Genomic DNA, 17,150 nt, shown 5'->3' with positions numbered 1-17,150 from the left:
TTTTTCTGTGTAATAGCCTTGGATGTCCTAGAACTCACTTTGTAGAGCAGGGTGTCCTCAAACTCACAGAGATCCACTTACCTCTGCCTTCCCATAGCTGGGATAAAGTCATGCACCCCCACACCCTGCTAAATCTACACTCTCAGACTTTATCCTGAGGTTTACCTCTGGAGTCTTCAGAATAATGGTCATCTCTGCTCTCCATGCTTTCACAATTCTGGATGCCAAGAATACTGTCTATGTCTTAGAGAAGTGCTCAGTAAAGCCCTGTATTCACAATGGGGTAAGGATCGTGTTAGAGAAGGGTACCTCCTGTGGAGAATTGGGGCGTCTGTCTCTGAATTTTAGAGTGGTTTCAACTTACCTTAGTGGCTGACTTCCTGTCTTTTTCTTTTAATTTCAGATTTCAGCTCAGTTACCTATGGCTTCCCCTGAAATTGCTTCCCTCTCTTGGGGACAAATGAAAGTACAAGGCTCTACCTTAACCTATAAGGATTGCAAAGTATGGCCAGGAGGCAGTCGGGCTTGGGACTGGAGAGAAACAGGCACTGAGGTAAGACTCTGGTGATTAGATTGGTTGACCCTCCCGGAGGCTGACCAAGTAACCTCCAACCTTCTGAACAGCCAACGTCTTCCTCTTCTCTACTGAGTATATTCATCACCATTAAGCTTGTCCTTTTGAAGTGCATAATGTAAGGCTGAAAAGATGGCTCAGCAGTTAAGAATACTGGCTAATCTTCCAGAAGACCTGGATTCGATTCCCAGCATCACATGGCAACTCACAAGCATCTGTAACTTCAGTTTCAGGGTGTCTGACACCCTCCTCTGACCTCCTCCAGCATCAGACAATCACATGGTGCACAGACATACGTGTAGGCAAAACACCCATACACACCCAACAAACTACACAATGTAATATAACAGACCCAAAATTCCATGTATATTCATAAGCTTGTACAGTTACTATAATAGTAATCCCAAGATATATTTATTAGCTCCCAAAGAGCCCCACAACTATGAGCAGCCAATACCACTTCCTCCATCCCGCACCCCCAGCTCCTGGCAATGTCTAATTTTTTGTTGTTGGGAATTCAGTCCTTAAGGGGCAAATTCTAGGCCAGATCAGGCTACTGGCTTGGTTGAGAGGAAAGAGACCTAGACACACACCTTGAGATGAGAAGTGGGCATTGGGAGTTCCAGATCCTTCCTGACATGTAGTTTGCCCTTAAAACAAAGCTGTATGTGGGCCTTGTCCACCCTATATCACAGGTGCAGGACTTAGACCTGGTACAGTTTGGTTCTGAATCTTACGCACTGCCCCACAGGACCTCCCATTCCTGAGAGTGCTGGTCATGGGCAAGCATGCAGCAGAAGAACATTTTCAGCCTCCCCTATTAGTGGATCATGGAGCGTTGTTTAAAATGAAACTCAGGCTCCTGTGGCCCAAGGCTGGAATGAGGGAGGCTAAAATCACTGTGGAGAACTGTTGTGAGAAGTTCCACCATACCGTGACAGAAAAGCAGCCAGGGCCCTGGTAGAGTAGATCAGTGGAGAAGCTGTTCGCTCAGGCAAGGGACAATGAGATTACAACTCAGACAGTATCTCCAGGGGCAGAGTCCAGCAATCTGGAACCTTCCCTCAGTATCTCCAGGGCAATCTGGAACCTTCCCTCAGACAGTATCTCCAGGGACAGAGTCCAGCAATCTGGAACCTTCCCTCAGACAGTATCTCCAGGGACAGAGTCCAGCAATCTGGAAATTTCCCTCAGACAGTATCTCCAGGGGCAGAGTCCAGCAATCTGGAACCTTCCCTCAGTATCTCCAGGGCAATCTGGAACCTTCCCTCAGACAGTATCTCCAGGGACAGAGTCCAGCAATCTGGAACCTTCCCTCAGACAGTATCTCTAGGGACAGAGTCCAGCAATCTGGAACCTTCCCTCAGTATCTCCAGGGACAGAGTCCAGCAACTGGAACCTTCCCTCAGTATCTCTAGGGACAGAGTCCAGCAATCTGGAACCTTCCCTCAGTATCTCCAGGGACAGAGTCCAGCAATCTGGAACCTTCCTCAGTATTCCAGGACAGAGTCCAGCAATCTGGAACCTTCCCTCAGTATCTCCCAGAGGCAATCTGGAAATTTCCTCAGACAGTATCTCCAGGGCAGAGTCCAGCAATCTGGAACCTTCCCTCAGTATCTCCAGGGATAGAGTCCAGCAATCTGGAACCTTCCCTCAGTATCTCCAGGGCAATCTGGAACCTTCCCTCAGACAGTATCTCCAGGGACAGAGTCTAGCAATCTGGAACCTTCCCTCAGACAGTATCTCCAGGGACAGAGTCCAGCAATCTGGAACCTTCCCTCAGTATCTCCAGGGACAGAGTCCAGCAATCTGGAAATTTCCCTCAGACAGTATCTCCAGGGGCAGAGTCCAGCAATCTGGAACCTTCCCTCAGTATCTCCAGGGATAGAGTCCAGCAATCTGGAACCTTCCCTCAGTATCTCCAGGGGACAGAGTCCCAGCAACTGGAACCTTCCCTCAGTATCTCTAGGGACAGAGTCCAGCAATCTGGAACCTTCCCTCAGTATCTCCAGGGACAGAGTCCAGCAACTGGAATTCCCTCAGTATCTCCTAGGGCAGAGTCCAGCAACTGGAACTTCCCTCAGTATCTCCAGGACAGAGTCCAGCAATTGGGAACCTTCCTCAGTATCTCCAGGGCAATCTGGAACCTTCCCTCAGACAGTATCTCCAGGGACAGAGTCCAGCAACTGGAACCTTCCCTCAGTATCTCCAGGGACAGAGTCCAGCAATCTGGAACCTTCCCTCAGACAGTATCTCCAGGGACAGAGTCCAGCAATCTGGAAATTCCCTCAGACAGTATCTCCAGGGGCAGAGTCCAGCAATCTGGAACCTTCCCTCAGTATCTCCAGGGCAATCTGGAACTCCCTTTCCGGGCATCGGAACCTTTCCCTCAGACAGTATCTCCAGGGACAGAGTCCAGCAATCTGGAACCTTCCCTCAGACAGTATCTCCAGGGACAGAGTCCAGCAATCTGGAACCTTCCCTCAGACAGTATCTCCAGGGACAGAGTCCAGCAATCTGGAAATTTCCCTCAGACAGTATCTCCAGGGGCAGAGTCCAGCAATCTGGAACCTTCCCTCAGTATCTCCAGGGCAATCTGGAACCTTCCCTCAGACAGTATCTCCAGGGGCAGAGTCCAGCAATCTGGAACCTTCCCTCAGACAGTATCTCCAGGGACAGAGTCCAGCAATCTGGAACCTTCCCTCAGACAGTATCTCCAGGGACAGAGTCCAGCAATCTGGAAATTTCCCTCAGACAGTATCTCCAGGGCAGAGTCCAGCAATCTGGAACCTTCCCTCAGTATCTCCAGGGGCAATCTGGAACCTTCCCTCAGACCAGTATCTCCAGGGGGCAGAGTCCAGCAATCTGGAACCTTCCCTCAGACAGTATCTCCAGGGACAGAGTCCAGCAATCTGGAACCTTCCCTCAGACAGTATCTCCAGGGACAGAGTCCAGCAATCTGGAAATTTCCCTCAGACAGTATCTCCAGGGGCAGAGTCCAGCAATCTGGAACCTTCCCTCAGTATCTCCAGGGCAATCTGGAACCTTCCCTCAGACAGTATCTCCAGGGACAGAGTCCAGCAATCTGGAACCTTCCCTCAGTATCTCCAGGGCAATCTGGAACCTTCCCTCAGACAGTATCTCCAGGGGCAGAGTCTAGCAATCTGGAACCTTCCCTCAGACAGTATCTCTAGGGACAGAGTCCAGCAATCTGGAACCTTCCCTCAGTATCTCCAGGGACAGAGTCCAGCAACTGGAACCTTCCCTCAGTATCTCTAGGGACAGAGTCCAGCAACTGGAACCTTCCCTCAGTATCTCCAGGGACAGAGTCCAGCAATTGGGAACCTTCCCTCAGTATCTCCAGGGACAGAGTCCAGCAACTGGAACCTTCCCTCAGTATCTCCAGGGACAGAGTCCAGCAATTGGGAACCTTCCCTCAGTATCTCCAGGGACAGAGTCCAGCAACTGGAACCTTCCCTCAGTATCTCCCAGGGCAATCTGGAAACTTCCCTCAGACAGTATCTCCAGGGACAGAGTCCAGCAATCTGGAAATTTCCCTCAGACAGTATCTCCAGGGACAGAGTCCAGCAATCTGGAACCTTCCCTCAGTATCTCCAGGGATAGAGTCCAGCAATCTGGAACCTTCCCTCAGTATCTCCAGGGCAATCTGGAACCTTCCCTCAGACAGTATCTCCAGGGACAGAGTCCAGCAATCTGGAACCTTCCCTCAGTATCTCCAGGGCAATCTGGAACCTTCCCTCAGACAGTATCTCCAGGGACAGAGTCCAGCAATCTGGAACCTTCCCTCAGACAGTATCTCCAGGGACAGAGTCCAGCAATCTGGAACCTTCCCTCAGACAGTATCTCCAGGGACAGAGTCCAGCAATCTGGAACCTTCCCTCAGTATCTCCAGGGCAATCTGGAACCTTCCCTCAGACAGTATCTCCAGGGACAGAGTCCAGCAATCTGGAAATTTCCCTCAGACAGTATCTCCAGGGACAGAGTCCAGCAATCTGGAAATTTCCCTCAGACAGTATCTCCAGGGGCAGAGTCCAGCGATCTGGAACCTTCCCTCAGACAGTATCTCCAGGGCAATCTGGAACCTTCCCTCAGACAGTATCTCCAGGGGCAGAGTCCAGCGATCTGGAACCTTCCCTCAGTATCTCCAGGGACAGTCTAGCAATCTGGAACCTTCCCTGGAAGAGTCTGCTTTTACCACAGTGCAGCCAGCTAATAGTACTCCTACTGTCCATTCACAAGCCTGTAATTTTGGCAGAAGGAAATGATTCCTTGAAAGTTTAATTTAAGCATGTTTCCTTTTCAACTTGATCATAAAATTTCTGAACCACAAAGGATAAAATCCTCTTGTCTGGCTGCTCTAATGGATAGCAGTCAAGACACTGTTCTACAACTAATAGCTTTCCCCCAAGAAAAAAACTGAGCTTTACAGCCCTCAGCTGCATGAGAAAAGCCTCTCACTAAAGAACAGAGTCATGCTCAATGAGCGCTTCGGTTGCCTTGAGGAGCTGGAAGCAAACAGGAGCTGAGGACGGGTTGAAGATGCCTTGATAACAGTGTGATGCTCCAGTTCCAGGTTTCCACAAGACGCAGGAGTAATTACTGCCAATGCTTGGATCCACAGGCCCCTGCTGTTATCTTTCATTGCTCAGTACAGACACTGTGGGCCTGCAGGACAGCAGCAGCAGCTGAATTCATCACATGCATCCACGGATCAAACAGCTCTGACCGGCTTCAGCTAGCTCTAGTCCTCATCTCCAGAGGACTGTAGTTTTGCATGCCTCACAACCTTTCACTGCATTTCTAGCATTATCTAGCACTATTTCTACTTTTCATGAAACAATGTGAGCCCCAAGAGTTTGGGGATTGTGGCTTTATTCAAAACAGTTGCTAGTCTTTGCTAAATGAAGTAACTGCCCAATAATCCACATAAATGCATTTATTTAAGGAAAGTGAAGTTCTCCAATCCTGGTCTGTAATTCTAGTAAACGTTCACTGTGGTCATAGCTCCAGGGGAAAAAAAAAAGAAATTATTTAAATAATGTTTCTTAAGTTCAAGGTGATCTAGGATTGATCACAGAGTGTGGGACTGAGAAGAACATCGGATCCAATCCTTTATAGTCTTTAATCAATAGTTGTAATCATGTGAATATGTTCCTTTTCCAATTTTACAATCATTTCACACATTACAATCTGGGGCTGAAGAGATGTCTCAGGAGTTAAGAGCACTTCTTTCTCTTCTAGGAGACCTGTTTTTGAATTTAAGTGCCCACACGGTGGCTCACAATAGCTGTAACTCCATTTCTAGGGGATCTGATACTACTTTCTGCCCTCCATAGACACTAGATGTGCACGTGGTACATAGATACTCATATAGGCAGAACATTTCACATAAAATAAGAATCCATAAACAAGTTTAAGTCATAAGCACTTTTCTAATTTAATTTTTATTTTATTGTGTCTGCATAGGTGTTTTGCCTGCATGTATGTCTGTGCAACCCTTGCATGCAGTATCCACAGACACCAGAAGAAGGCATTGGGTTCCCTGGGACTGGAGTTACAGACAGTCGTGAGTCTCCACGTGGGTGCTGGGACTCAACGCTGGCTCCTCTGAAAAAGAAACAAGTTCTCTTTTGCTGTCTTTATTTTGTTTTTTCGAGACAGGGTCTCACTATGTAGCTCTGGCTGGCCTGCAACTGGCTCTGGAGACCAGGCTGGCCTTAAACTCACAGAGACCCACCTGCCTCTGCCCTTAGCTCCACTGGAGGGAGAGGAAAGGGATAGAAAGGTGTAGTTGGAGTTTTTCTGTCTGGCCCAGTCAGGACAAATCTCTCTTACCCGCCAGTCCCACAGTCACTCAGACCCAACCAAGAAAGCACACAGAAACTTACATTGTTTACAAACTGTGGCAGGCTTCTTGTTATCTACTTTTTCTATCTTAAATTAACCCATTTCTGCTTATCTATACTTTGCCACATGGCTTGTGGCTTACCAGTGTCTTTACATGTTGCTTCTCATGGCGGTGGCTGGCGGGTCTCCCCAGCCTTCTACTTCCCAGAATTCTCTTTTCTCTTGTCCTGCCTATACTTCCTGCCTGGCCACTGGCCAATCAGAACTTTATTTACACAGAGCGATATCCACAGCAGAAAGGGAGATTTTCCTGTGGAAAAAATAGGACTTACATAGGCCAGTTGCTGGGCTTAGCCCAACTCTATTTGCCATTATGTTTCATTCTTTCAAGCTTCAAGGAGGTTTCTCCAGTAAAAAGCAGTCATTATAACAGAAGTAATGTGTGTCTGAGTTCAGATCCCAGCTCTGCCACTTGCCAGCTGCGTCATCTGAACCAAGAGGTGTCTTTTTTCCGAGCTTCAGTTTCCTTATCTGTAATGTGAAAATGGAGGCTTTTGTGCTTACCTTTCCTTTTGCTTTTCTTGTCATTATTTACTTGTTTATTTGTTTATTTGGGGGGCAGGGCTTCTCTGTTTCCTTACATTCCCAGGACCAGGATTCTTAATTGTTTCCTAACTTGAAATCTTTTTTTGTTTGTTTTTGGCTTTTTGTTTTTTGTTTTGTTTGTTTTTGAGACAGGGTTTCTCTGTGTAATAGCTCTGGCTGTCCTGGAACCCGCTCTGTAGACCAAACCGGCTTTGAATTCATAGAGATCTGCCTGTATCTGCCTCCAAGTGCTGGAATTAAAGGCACGTGCCACCGTTGCCTGGCAAAATAAAAAATTTAAAAAGTAATTCTGTTGTAAACAAAGATTGGTACCTTCTTCTTTCTCTTCCATATCCAGCATTCTCCTGGGGTGCAGCCTGCAGATGTAAAGGAAGTCGCTGAGAAGGGTGTGAAGACTCTTGTGATAGGCAGAGGAATGAGTGAGGCCTTGAAGGTAGGTTCTGCTGTCTACAACATTTCTGAGGACAGACATTTATCCCTTGACCTTAGCTTCCATAGATATCTCCTTCCTTGGAATTCAGCTCTACATATCATGTTTTCTCATTTCGATGAGCAGTAAAATGGCCTAGGATGAGTTAAGCTGCCTACTGTAGCCGGAAGGTTTCTCAGCTTCCGCCCATCCCCGTCCTGAGTTCCTGTCCAGCCCTGTGGTCCTTCAGCCACTCATAAAACAATCATTCAGAGGTTTGATATTACCAATTGCATGGCCTATGGCAGGATTTTTGCTGGCTAGCTCTTATAACTTAATCCATTTCTATTCATCTATAAGTTGCCACATGGCTGTGGCATTACTGGTCTGTTGGCATCTTCTTCTTTGGCTGCTGTGGCAGCTGGCATCTCTCTCTCTCTCTCTCCTCTCCTTTCTTCTCTGTGTATCTGCGTGGATTTCCCACCCACCTCTAAGCTGCCTTGCCATAGGTCAATGCAGTTTTATTTTACCAACCAATCAGAGCGACACATATTCACAGCTTACAGAAAGATATTCCACAGCAGCTACACTACTCCACTTTGTCAGAATGGGAGCTTTCCAAGTCTATGCCCAACCCTGATTGTGTTTCAACTATCTCTCACAAATTCTCAGTTCCAGAATTTCTCATGCTCTACAGTTATCCAGTCAGTCAGTCATGTGTTGGTCAACAGCAGGAATCCGTTCTGAGCAGTGCATTGTTCTTTATTACTGTGTGAACATGTGTGTGCTCACAGGGCAGCAACAGTGTCAGTAGGTGACATACTCTTGTAGAACCCCTCTTAAACATGGGGTCTGTTGTTTGCTGAAAAAGCCATTAAGAGGCACATTTGGGGCACATATTTGGTCCTTGAACGTTTGGGCCTCTTGCCCCTACATCCTGAATGCTAGGATTATAAGTACTCATGATCACACAGTTTATGCCATGCTAGGGATTAACTCAGGGCTTCTTGCATGCTAGGCAAGTACTCTGCCTTGAGCTCCATCTGCAGTTCTTTTTTTTTTTTTTTCCCAAGACAGGGTTTCTCTCTGTAGCTTTGGAGCCTGTCCTGGACTAGCTCTGTAGACCAGGCTGGCCTTGAACTCACAGAGATCCACCTGCCTCTGCCTCCCGAGTGCTGGGATTACAGGCGTGCAGCACTGCCACCCGGCTCCATCTCCAGTTGTCATCGTTTTTATTTTTGTTTAGTGTTTGACAGGGTCTTTCTCTGTACCCCTGACTGGTCTGGAACTTGCGTCATCCTCCTGCCTTTACCGTCTAAGTGCCAGAAGTAGAGGCGTGAACCACTATGCCTAGCTTACTGCTTTACATGCAGAGAAGGAAGCAGCCCTGAAGAGATGACTCAGGGCTTAAGACCATTACAGAGGACCCACACGATGGCTCACAACTATCTCTAACTCCAGATCTAGGGATCTGATACCCTCTCCTGGTCAGCAAAGGCACTAGGTATGAATGTGGTGCATAGACATACATGCTGGCAAAACACCCATACACACGAAATTAAATTAAAAATTTTAAATATTTGTGGCTTAAAAAATGCTTATTGATTTTTATTTTCTGTATAGTTGTTTCACCTGCACGAACATCTTTGCACTATATATGTGTCTAGTGGAGGCCAAAAGCGGGTAGATGCCCAGGCTTGGAGTTACAGATGTTTGTGAGATTTCATGTGGGTATTAGAACTCAAACCTGGGTCCTCTGCAAGAACAACAAGTTCTCCTAACGGTTGAACCATCTCTCCAGCCCCCTCTTGCATGCTTTTTAATTGATGGTGATAACAAAACCTCATTCACCTTATTTATTCAGTGTCTTCAATGCCTGGAACAGTGTCTGAGCTGTAGAAAATACTTTAATTATTCATAAATACACTTATAAAGATGATATCCCATTTCTTTGTTTGTCTTTTGAGTCAAGGTCTCACGGAGTAGCCCTGGCTATCCTTGAACTCACTTACTATGTATATTAGATTGACTTCAAACTCACAGAGATCTTTTTGCCTGCATGTATGTCTGTGCACTGATTGCATTCAGTGTCCATGACAAAACACCATACACATAAAATAATAAAATAAATATAAAAAAATTTTTTAAAAAGTTAAAACACCCCAAACTAGATAACTTCAGATAAATACTGTAAGCAAAATGGTACCTTAAGAGAGGTTGCTTGTGCTGGAGAGATGGCTCAGAGGTTAAGAGCAGTGGCTGCTCTTCCAGAGGTCCTGAGTTCAATTCCCAGCAACCAACCACATGGTGGCTCACAACCATCTGTAGTTAGATTGGTGCCCTCTTCTGGCCTGCCTACATGCAGGTAGAACACTTGTATACATAATAAATAAATCTTTTTTAAAAGAGAGAGAGAAGTTGCTTATGAGTGGCCCATTCTCCTCCATACCAGCCTCCACTGTGCACTCTGAGAAGACATTTGAGTTGCAGAGTATATAGGGTGTCAATGAACATCCTCATACAAACCCTGCGATTTAAGTATTGTCAGCCCTGCTTTACAGGAGAGGAAACCTCAAGGTTCAACACATTTAAAAGCTAGTGGAAGATCTTGTGGCTTGGCACCTGGCAAGTTTGACTTTAGACTTAAGTTGCACTGATTAAACCTCAGAAATTTACACAGCATGGGCTATGCACCATGTTAGACATTTTTTGCACCTCAACTCGGTTCTCTTAACAACCCTGTGAGCTTGGCTTGACTATCTATCTTTGATTTATCAACTCAGAAGTAAGTGCTGAATTTGATTCCTTACTCATCATCACACTGCTAGAAGGGCTTCAACCTAAGGCTGAGTCAGAAGGCCACATTCCCCCTTCCCTTTCCACCAGGGCTAAAGCGTGAGTGTGAGACATGTGGTTTGGTTTTCCTACCCTGGTACTGGGGAGCGAACTCAGGCCCTCATGCATGCACGCACACTCTGAACCACTGCAGTAGGACCCCAGCTCCTCGGGAGCTTTTCTGAAACTCACTGGGGCTCCCTGCCAAATTTTGAGTGGTGACACACTGGGTGACTGAGAGGTGACAGGTGCTCTGTCTAATTCTGTAACATACACTTGCCTTATGACAGGAAAAGAAGTTTCTGAGGCCCCTCTTCCCCTTCTCACTCATCTTTCCCTTCTTTCCAGGTGCCTCCATCCACTGTGGAGTACCTCCAGAAACAAGGCATTGATGTGCGGGTCCTCCAGACAGAGCAGGCAGTGAAGGAGTATAATGCCTTGGTTGCCCAAGGGGTAAGAGTAGGAGGCGTCTTCCATTCCACCTGCTGATGGAGGCACAGGGAATAAAGCAACAAGGCCTTGACTGTCTCTTACCGTTCTCCGCAGCAGCCTCTACTATGCATGTTGACATGGGTGTACGTTCTTGGGGTACATTGACAGATGACTAATGCAGAGTTCCTGCCCTTCAGGTTGCTTAGATCAGAGAGAGAGAGCTATTTACTGAGGTTTAGTAGTGGATTATGTAGTATATTGAAAGTATAAGAAACTTCATACAAAAACAGAGGTTGAAAAAGTTCAGAGCATTAAAGATCTCACCGCAGTTAATGCTTTGGAACCTTTACCCACTAATCCAACTTTTTTGTTTGGCTTGGGGCGTGGTGGATTTGAGATGGGATCTCTTTACACAGTCCTGGCTATGTAGAGTCCTGGAACTTGCTTTGTAGACCAGGCTGGCTTCAAACTCACAGAAATCTGCCCACTTCTGCCTTGTGAGTACTGAGATTAAAGGCATGTACCACCATGCCCAACCCAACTATTTATTTATTTATTTGTTTGTTTGTTTATTTTGGTTTTTCGAGACAGGGTTTCTCTGTGTAGCTTTGTTCCTTTCCTGGAACTCACTTGGTAGCCCAGGCTGTCCTTGAACTCACAGAGATCTGCCTGCCTCTGCCTCCCAAGTGCTGGGATTAAAGGTGTATGCCACTACCACCCAGCCCAACCCAACTATTTTTAAAGCACCTTATATGCCAGACCCTGCTGTAGGCTCCAGAGAAATAGCAAAAATGATTTGTTTTCATGATGCTTATATGCTAGGGCAGAAAGTAAGTCAACAGATAAAGGCTGTATATAAAATCAGTCTTGAAAAGTGGGATGAGTGATGGATGCTATTTCACATATGTGCTCATGGAAGATCTTTGTGCGGATGACATCAACAAAACACGAGAACACTGGAGTGACAGCGGAAATAAGCCCACAGCTAGTTTTGAGGCAGGTTCTAGACTAAGCCAGACAGCTCTCAGATCCCCTAAATATAAAATGCTGGGGATGGAGTAGATGTCTGTTTTAGGATTTCTATTGCTGTGATGAACACCATGACCGAAAGCAACTTGAGGAGGAAAGGGTTTATTTCAGCTTACAGCTTGTAGTTCATCACCTAGAGAAGTCAGGGTAGGAACTCAAGGCAGGAACCTGGAGGCAGGAGCTGATGCAGAGGCCATGGAAGAGAGCTGCTTACTGGCTTGCTCCCCAGGGCTGGGTTAGTCTGCTTCTTTACACCGTCCTGGACCATCTGCCCAGGGATGGCACCACTCACAGAGAGCTGGGCCCTTCCATATCAGTCACGAATCAAGAAAATGTCCTATAGACTCGCTTATAGGCCAATCCTATGGAGGCATTTTCTCCATTAAAATTTCTTCTTCCCGCCTTTAATCCCAGTACTCGGGAGGCAGAGGCAAGCAGATCTCTGAGTTCGAGGCCAGCCTGGTCTACAGAGTAGGTTCCAGGACAGCCAGGGATACACAGAGAAACTGTCTCAAAAAACAAAACAAAAAAACCCAAACAATTCCTTCTTCCCAGATGACCTTAACGTGTGTCAAGTTGATTAAAAACTAGCCAGCACACTGTTCACAGGCTCAGACAGTTTTTTCTTTTTCCCTCCTATTTAATAGAACGGGTGGCCTTTGTGAAACCTCAGTCTATGGAGAGAACTTTAAACCATCAGCGTCCTTGTTTTTGTTTCTTTCTTATTTTTAAAAATTGTATTTTAGATGTGTGGACGTTTTGTATATATGTTTGTGTACCACGAGAGTGAGAGGCCAGAAGAAGGTGTTGGGGCCTATGAACTGGAGTTACAGATGGTGTGAGCCACCATGTGGGTGCTGGGAATTGAACTCAGGTCCCTGGAAGAGTAGTTAGCGCTGTTAGCCTCTGAGCCATCGCTCCAGCCCCGCGTTTTTCCTTTTTAAAGAACTCTTTGGAACTGAGTATGGTGGCACATAGCTGTAACTCAGCATTTCAGAGGCAGAGGCAGGAGTTGAGCTTGAAGCTAAGCTGGGCTACATAGCAAGATCCTGTTTCAAAGTAGCAGCACAGCGGGAAGATGGTTGTGAGCATAGGCTTTGTTGTCGACTAGCCTTGGTTGTGAGTACAGCTCTCTGTGAGTCATTGGGAGGACCTTTACTTACAACCTCAGTTTCACTGTTTCTGTCTGTCAGAACCTGGTGGCAACGTAGGTATTGTATGATAACGTGCAGAAACTCTGCTCTCATTGTCTGGCATGTGTTAAGGATTCAATAAACCAAAAGCATCATTGCCATCATCACTCCATCAGTGGAGCCAAGATAAAGCAACTAGTTCCGTTTTATGACTATGACATAGCATCTTCTTACTTTACAGATTTATAGGATGTTGGAGGCCAGTGGCACGATCTCACTTACTCAGCAATTATCTCCCATGCTCACTTACTGAAAATCTATTACTAAATTTCTTAGGACCTGCCAGACAGTGGTATCACATGTCTTTAATCCCAGCACTCAGAAGGCAGAGGCAGGTGGATCTCTGAGTTCAAGGCCAGCCTGGTCTACAGAATGAGTTCCAGGACAGAGAAACTGTCTCAAAAAAAAATTCTTAGGACCAGTTGTTGCTGGATGCTAGGCGTCTGGAGAGGTACAACTTACAGTTTTTTTTTGTTTGTTTGTTTGTTTTTGTTTTTGTAGACAGGGTTTCTCTGAGTAGCCTGTCCTGGAACTCACTCTGTAGCCCAGGCTGGCCTCGAACTCACAGAGATCCACCTGGCTCTGCCTCCCGAGTGCTGGGATTACAGGTGTGCACCACCACCGCCCGGCCAATTTACAGTTCTTAAAGATATGTGGAAAAGCCAGACAGGGCAATACACACAGTAATCCAGCACTGTAGAGGTGAGGAGGGGAAAACCACACATCCCAGGCCAGCATGGTCTACATAACAGGTTACAGGTCACCCAGAGTTACATAGTAAGATCATGTACCGACCCATCCCTAGAATTTTATGTGGAAGAAATAGACAACCCCACAATAGTTACAAGTATAAAGAAAGGGTAAATTTAGTTTGATCAGAATGGGAAGAAAATTAGGAAGGACACCACCACCACGGAGACAAAAGCTGAGTCTCTGGAGAGGCTCAGCAGCTAAGAGCTGGCCTCTTCCAGAGGTTCGGAATTCTAGCACCCACAGGGCAGTTCACAGGAGATCTGACACCCTCTTCTGGCCTCCATGGACACTGCTCACACATTACACAGACATACAATAGGCAAAACACTCATACACATAATAAATAATAAATAAATGGGAAAAGATACTTAAATGCCTATTAGCTCACCAGATTTACTTGGCCTGCCTGAACTAGACTTTTACTAGATGTTGTATTTATCACATCTATAGTGAAATAAAATCATTCTACCCTAGCTGATGTTAAAGCAATAGCCTTAAAAGGCTGATTTTTTTGCTCTGAGCTAAATGGGTGGTCCAATTAGGCATCTTTAAAATTTTTTTATTTTACAAACATTTTAAAGATTTATTTATTTATTATGTATACAGTGTTCTGCCTACATACATGCTTGTAGGTCAGAAGAGGACACCAGATCTCATTACGGATGGTTGTGAGCCACCATGTGGGTGCCGGGAATTGAACTCAGGACCTCTAGAAGAGCAGCCAGTGCTCTTAACCACTGAGACGTCTCTCCAGCCCATATTTTACAAACATTTTAATGCATAAAATCACAGTAATTTATAAACGAATCACAGTGGGAGCCTGTACCAGCACCCCCTAGGAACTGTAAAGGCAGGTAGGGCAATGCGCGATCACACCTTCAGTATCTGCACATGCCCAGGCAATTGTGTGCTGGCCTCAAGGTGCCTGAGCCCTGCCTCTTGCCTCCCACTGATCATCCCCAAGTGTGAAGACCTGGATTAAGTTCAGAACAGAAGGTAGAGATAGACAGATCCTTGGAAGGGAGAGAAGCAGGAGGCTGCTGCTTGCTCTGTACCAGCCATCTGACCCAAGGCCACGCCCACTCCAGGAGGCCTGGCCATTCCCTCTCCCATCAGGAAACTAGCAGAAGGCCAGCAGCAGCACAAGGAGAGGAGCTGGGGAAGGGATGACTGCTTTGGAGAAGTTAGCAGCCTCAAATGAGGCAGCTGCTTGTGGATGCCTCGTGGGAGCCTATCTATAGATAGGGAGCAATTTAAGATGTACCTTATAAGACCAGACAACTAGCCAGTTGGTGGTGGCACACGCCTTTAATCCCATCCACTGGAGAGGCCAGCCTGGTCTACAGAGTGAGATCCAGGACAGGCACCAAAACTACACAGGGAAACCCCGTCTTGAAAAAACAACAACTGGGGCTAGAGAGATGGCTGAGAGGTTAAGAGCACTGACTGCTCTTCCAGAGGTCCTGAGTTCAATTCCCAGCAACCACATGGTGGCTCACAACCGTCTGTAATGAGATCTGGCGCCCTCTTCTGGCCTGCGGACATACATGCAGACAGAAAGAACACTGTACACATAGTAAATAAATAAATAAATCTTTGAAAGAAAAGAAAAGAAAAAGAAAAAACAACAACTGGCTGGGCGTTGGTGGTGCACACCTTTAATCCCAACACTCGGGAGGCAGAGGCAGGCGGATCTTTGTGAGTTCAAGGCCAGCCTGGTCTCCAAAGCAAGTTCCAGGAAAGACACAAAGCTATACAGAAAAACCCTTTCTTGAAAAACCAAAACAAACAACAACAACAAAACAAAACAACAAAAACAAAGACAACTAGAGTGAACTGGAGCTCCTGTCTTAACTTCACCCAGAAACTGACCAGGTCAGATCAGCACTAGCATTGTGTCCTCATCTCTGTAAAGTGATGATAGACCTCCTGGTTCCCTGGAGGTCACTGTGGGTTCCTCAGATCAGCACTAGCATTGTGTCCTCATCTCTGTAAAGTGATATTCCTCCTAGTGTCCTGGAGGTCACTGTGGGTTCCTCAGATCAGCACTAGCATTGTGTCCTCATCTCTGTAAAGTGATATTCCTCCTAGTGTCCTGGAGGTCACTGTGGGTTCCTCAGACTTGACACGCACCGTAGATCTAGCAGGGGAGGTCCTCCTTAGTGCCCTTGTCCGATGACTGAAAGGATCTTTTTAGCTATGGACCCTCAGCTTATAAAGCCAGTCCTATGTTGCTAAGGGGGATCTTTGGTAATGTAATCTCTGTCCCCTCGCCTCCCCCACAATCTAAATTAAGACGACTCCAGTGGGTATTGAATCAGTACGCAGTTACAGCCTGCATTGTCCCTACGTTATGAAAGAGAGATAAGAAGGAGTGGGGGAAGCAGTTAAAACTCCTTTGACTGAGAAGTATCTGGCAGTTTGGCCATTATACGTCATATAAAAGCTGCTATTTCCAACTCTGGCCTACATAGAGAACATGGAGAAGCTCTTCTGTGAAGTTATATGTAGTCCCTATATTCATCTTTTAAGTTCTTTGATTCTATCTGTAGGAAGCACAACTCTCAATTTTTCTAGCCTCAGTGGTTCCTAAGACAAGAATCAGCCATGTGTTACATACTCGTTCTTCAACTCGGTCATGTGAACACCAGATATCTTTTCAGAAGTTTGGACTCAGGACTTGCTTTGAGGGGCATGTCATGTTCTTTTCCTTGCCTGGCATATGCTAGAGCTGGGCTAGAGACACACCACCATGAACATTTCTTGTCAGTGAAAACGTGTGGATCCGATGTAGAAGGAGAAAAACTCTCATATTTCACAGAACCAGACATTTCTGAGTACAAGGAATTTCAAAGGTTGAGCCTATCTCCTCAAATAATTGAATTCTTCAGTAACAGGCTTGTCAGGATTTGTTCAAAGTCTGTCCAAACTCCACCAGTATGGCAAATTTCACAGATCCTAGTACAGCCCACAATTCTCACACAGCTTTGAAAAAGGTATCCTGCTACTGGATCAGAATCTGCACCATACTGTATGTCCACCTTGTACAGGAAAAGTACATCTAGAGCTTTAAGAAAAGGGCAAGTTAGCCGGGCAGTGGTGGCTCACACCTGTAATCCCAGCACTTGGGAGGCAGAGGCAGGTGGATCTCTGTGAGTTCGAGGCCAGCCTGGGCTACAGAGCTAGTCCAGGACAGGCTCCAAAGCTACAGAAAAACCCTGTCTCGAAAAACCAAAATAAAAAAAGGAAAGGAAAGTACAAGGCCTGGCCTGGGCTCTGAGGAAAACATACTCAAAGCCTGTTTCCCACCTGTAATGGAGAGAGAAGCTAGAGGGAAAATTTAAGGTTTTTTTGTTTTGTTTTTTAAATTTTTATTTTATTTTATTTATTTATTATGTACACAGAAGAGGACACCAGATCTCATTACAGATGGTTGTGAGTCACCATGTGG

General features: G+C 46.1%; 1 protein-coding gene across 2 annotated transcripts in view; it reads left to right on the top strand.

Moving 5' to 3' along the window:
* Aamdc (adipogenesis associated Mth938 domain containing) overlaps nt 1–10,820 on the top strand; it is a 35,350-nt gene extending 24,530 nt beyond the window's left edge. For both annotated transcript variants that reach the window (XM_036200620.1, XM_036200628.1), the window contains 3 exons: nt 404–553; nt 7,386–7,481; nt 10,641–10,820. In XM_036200620.1, the coding sequence (XP_036056513.1) occupies nt 422–553; nt 7,386–7,481; nt 10,641–10,781 (369 nt within the window). In that variant the 5' untranslated portion in view covers nt 404–421 and the 3' untranslated portion in view covers nt 10,782–10,820. The remainder of the gene's footprint in view (nt 1–403; nt 554–7,385; nt 7,482–10,640) is intronic.
* Nucleotides 10,821–17,150: the final 6,330 nt, after the last annotated feature.

This window comes from Onychomys torridus, chromosome 1 (genome assembly GCF_903995425.1).
Source record: "Onychomys torridus chromosome 1, mOncTor1.1, whole genome shotgun sequence".
Taxonomy (NCBI): domain Eukaryota; kingdom Metazoa; phylum Chordata; class Mammalia; order Rodentia; family Cricetidae; genus Onychomys; species Onychomys torridus.
Note: the sequence above shows the minus strand (reverse complement) of the source record. Positions and strands in the feature narration are given on the sequence as shown.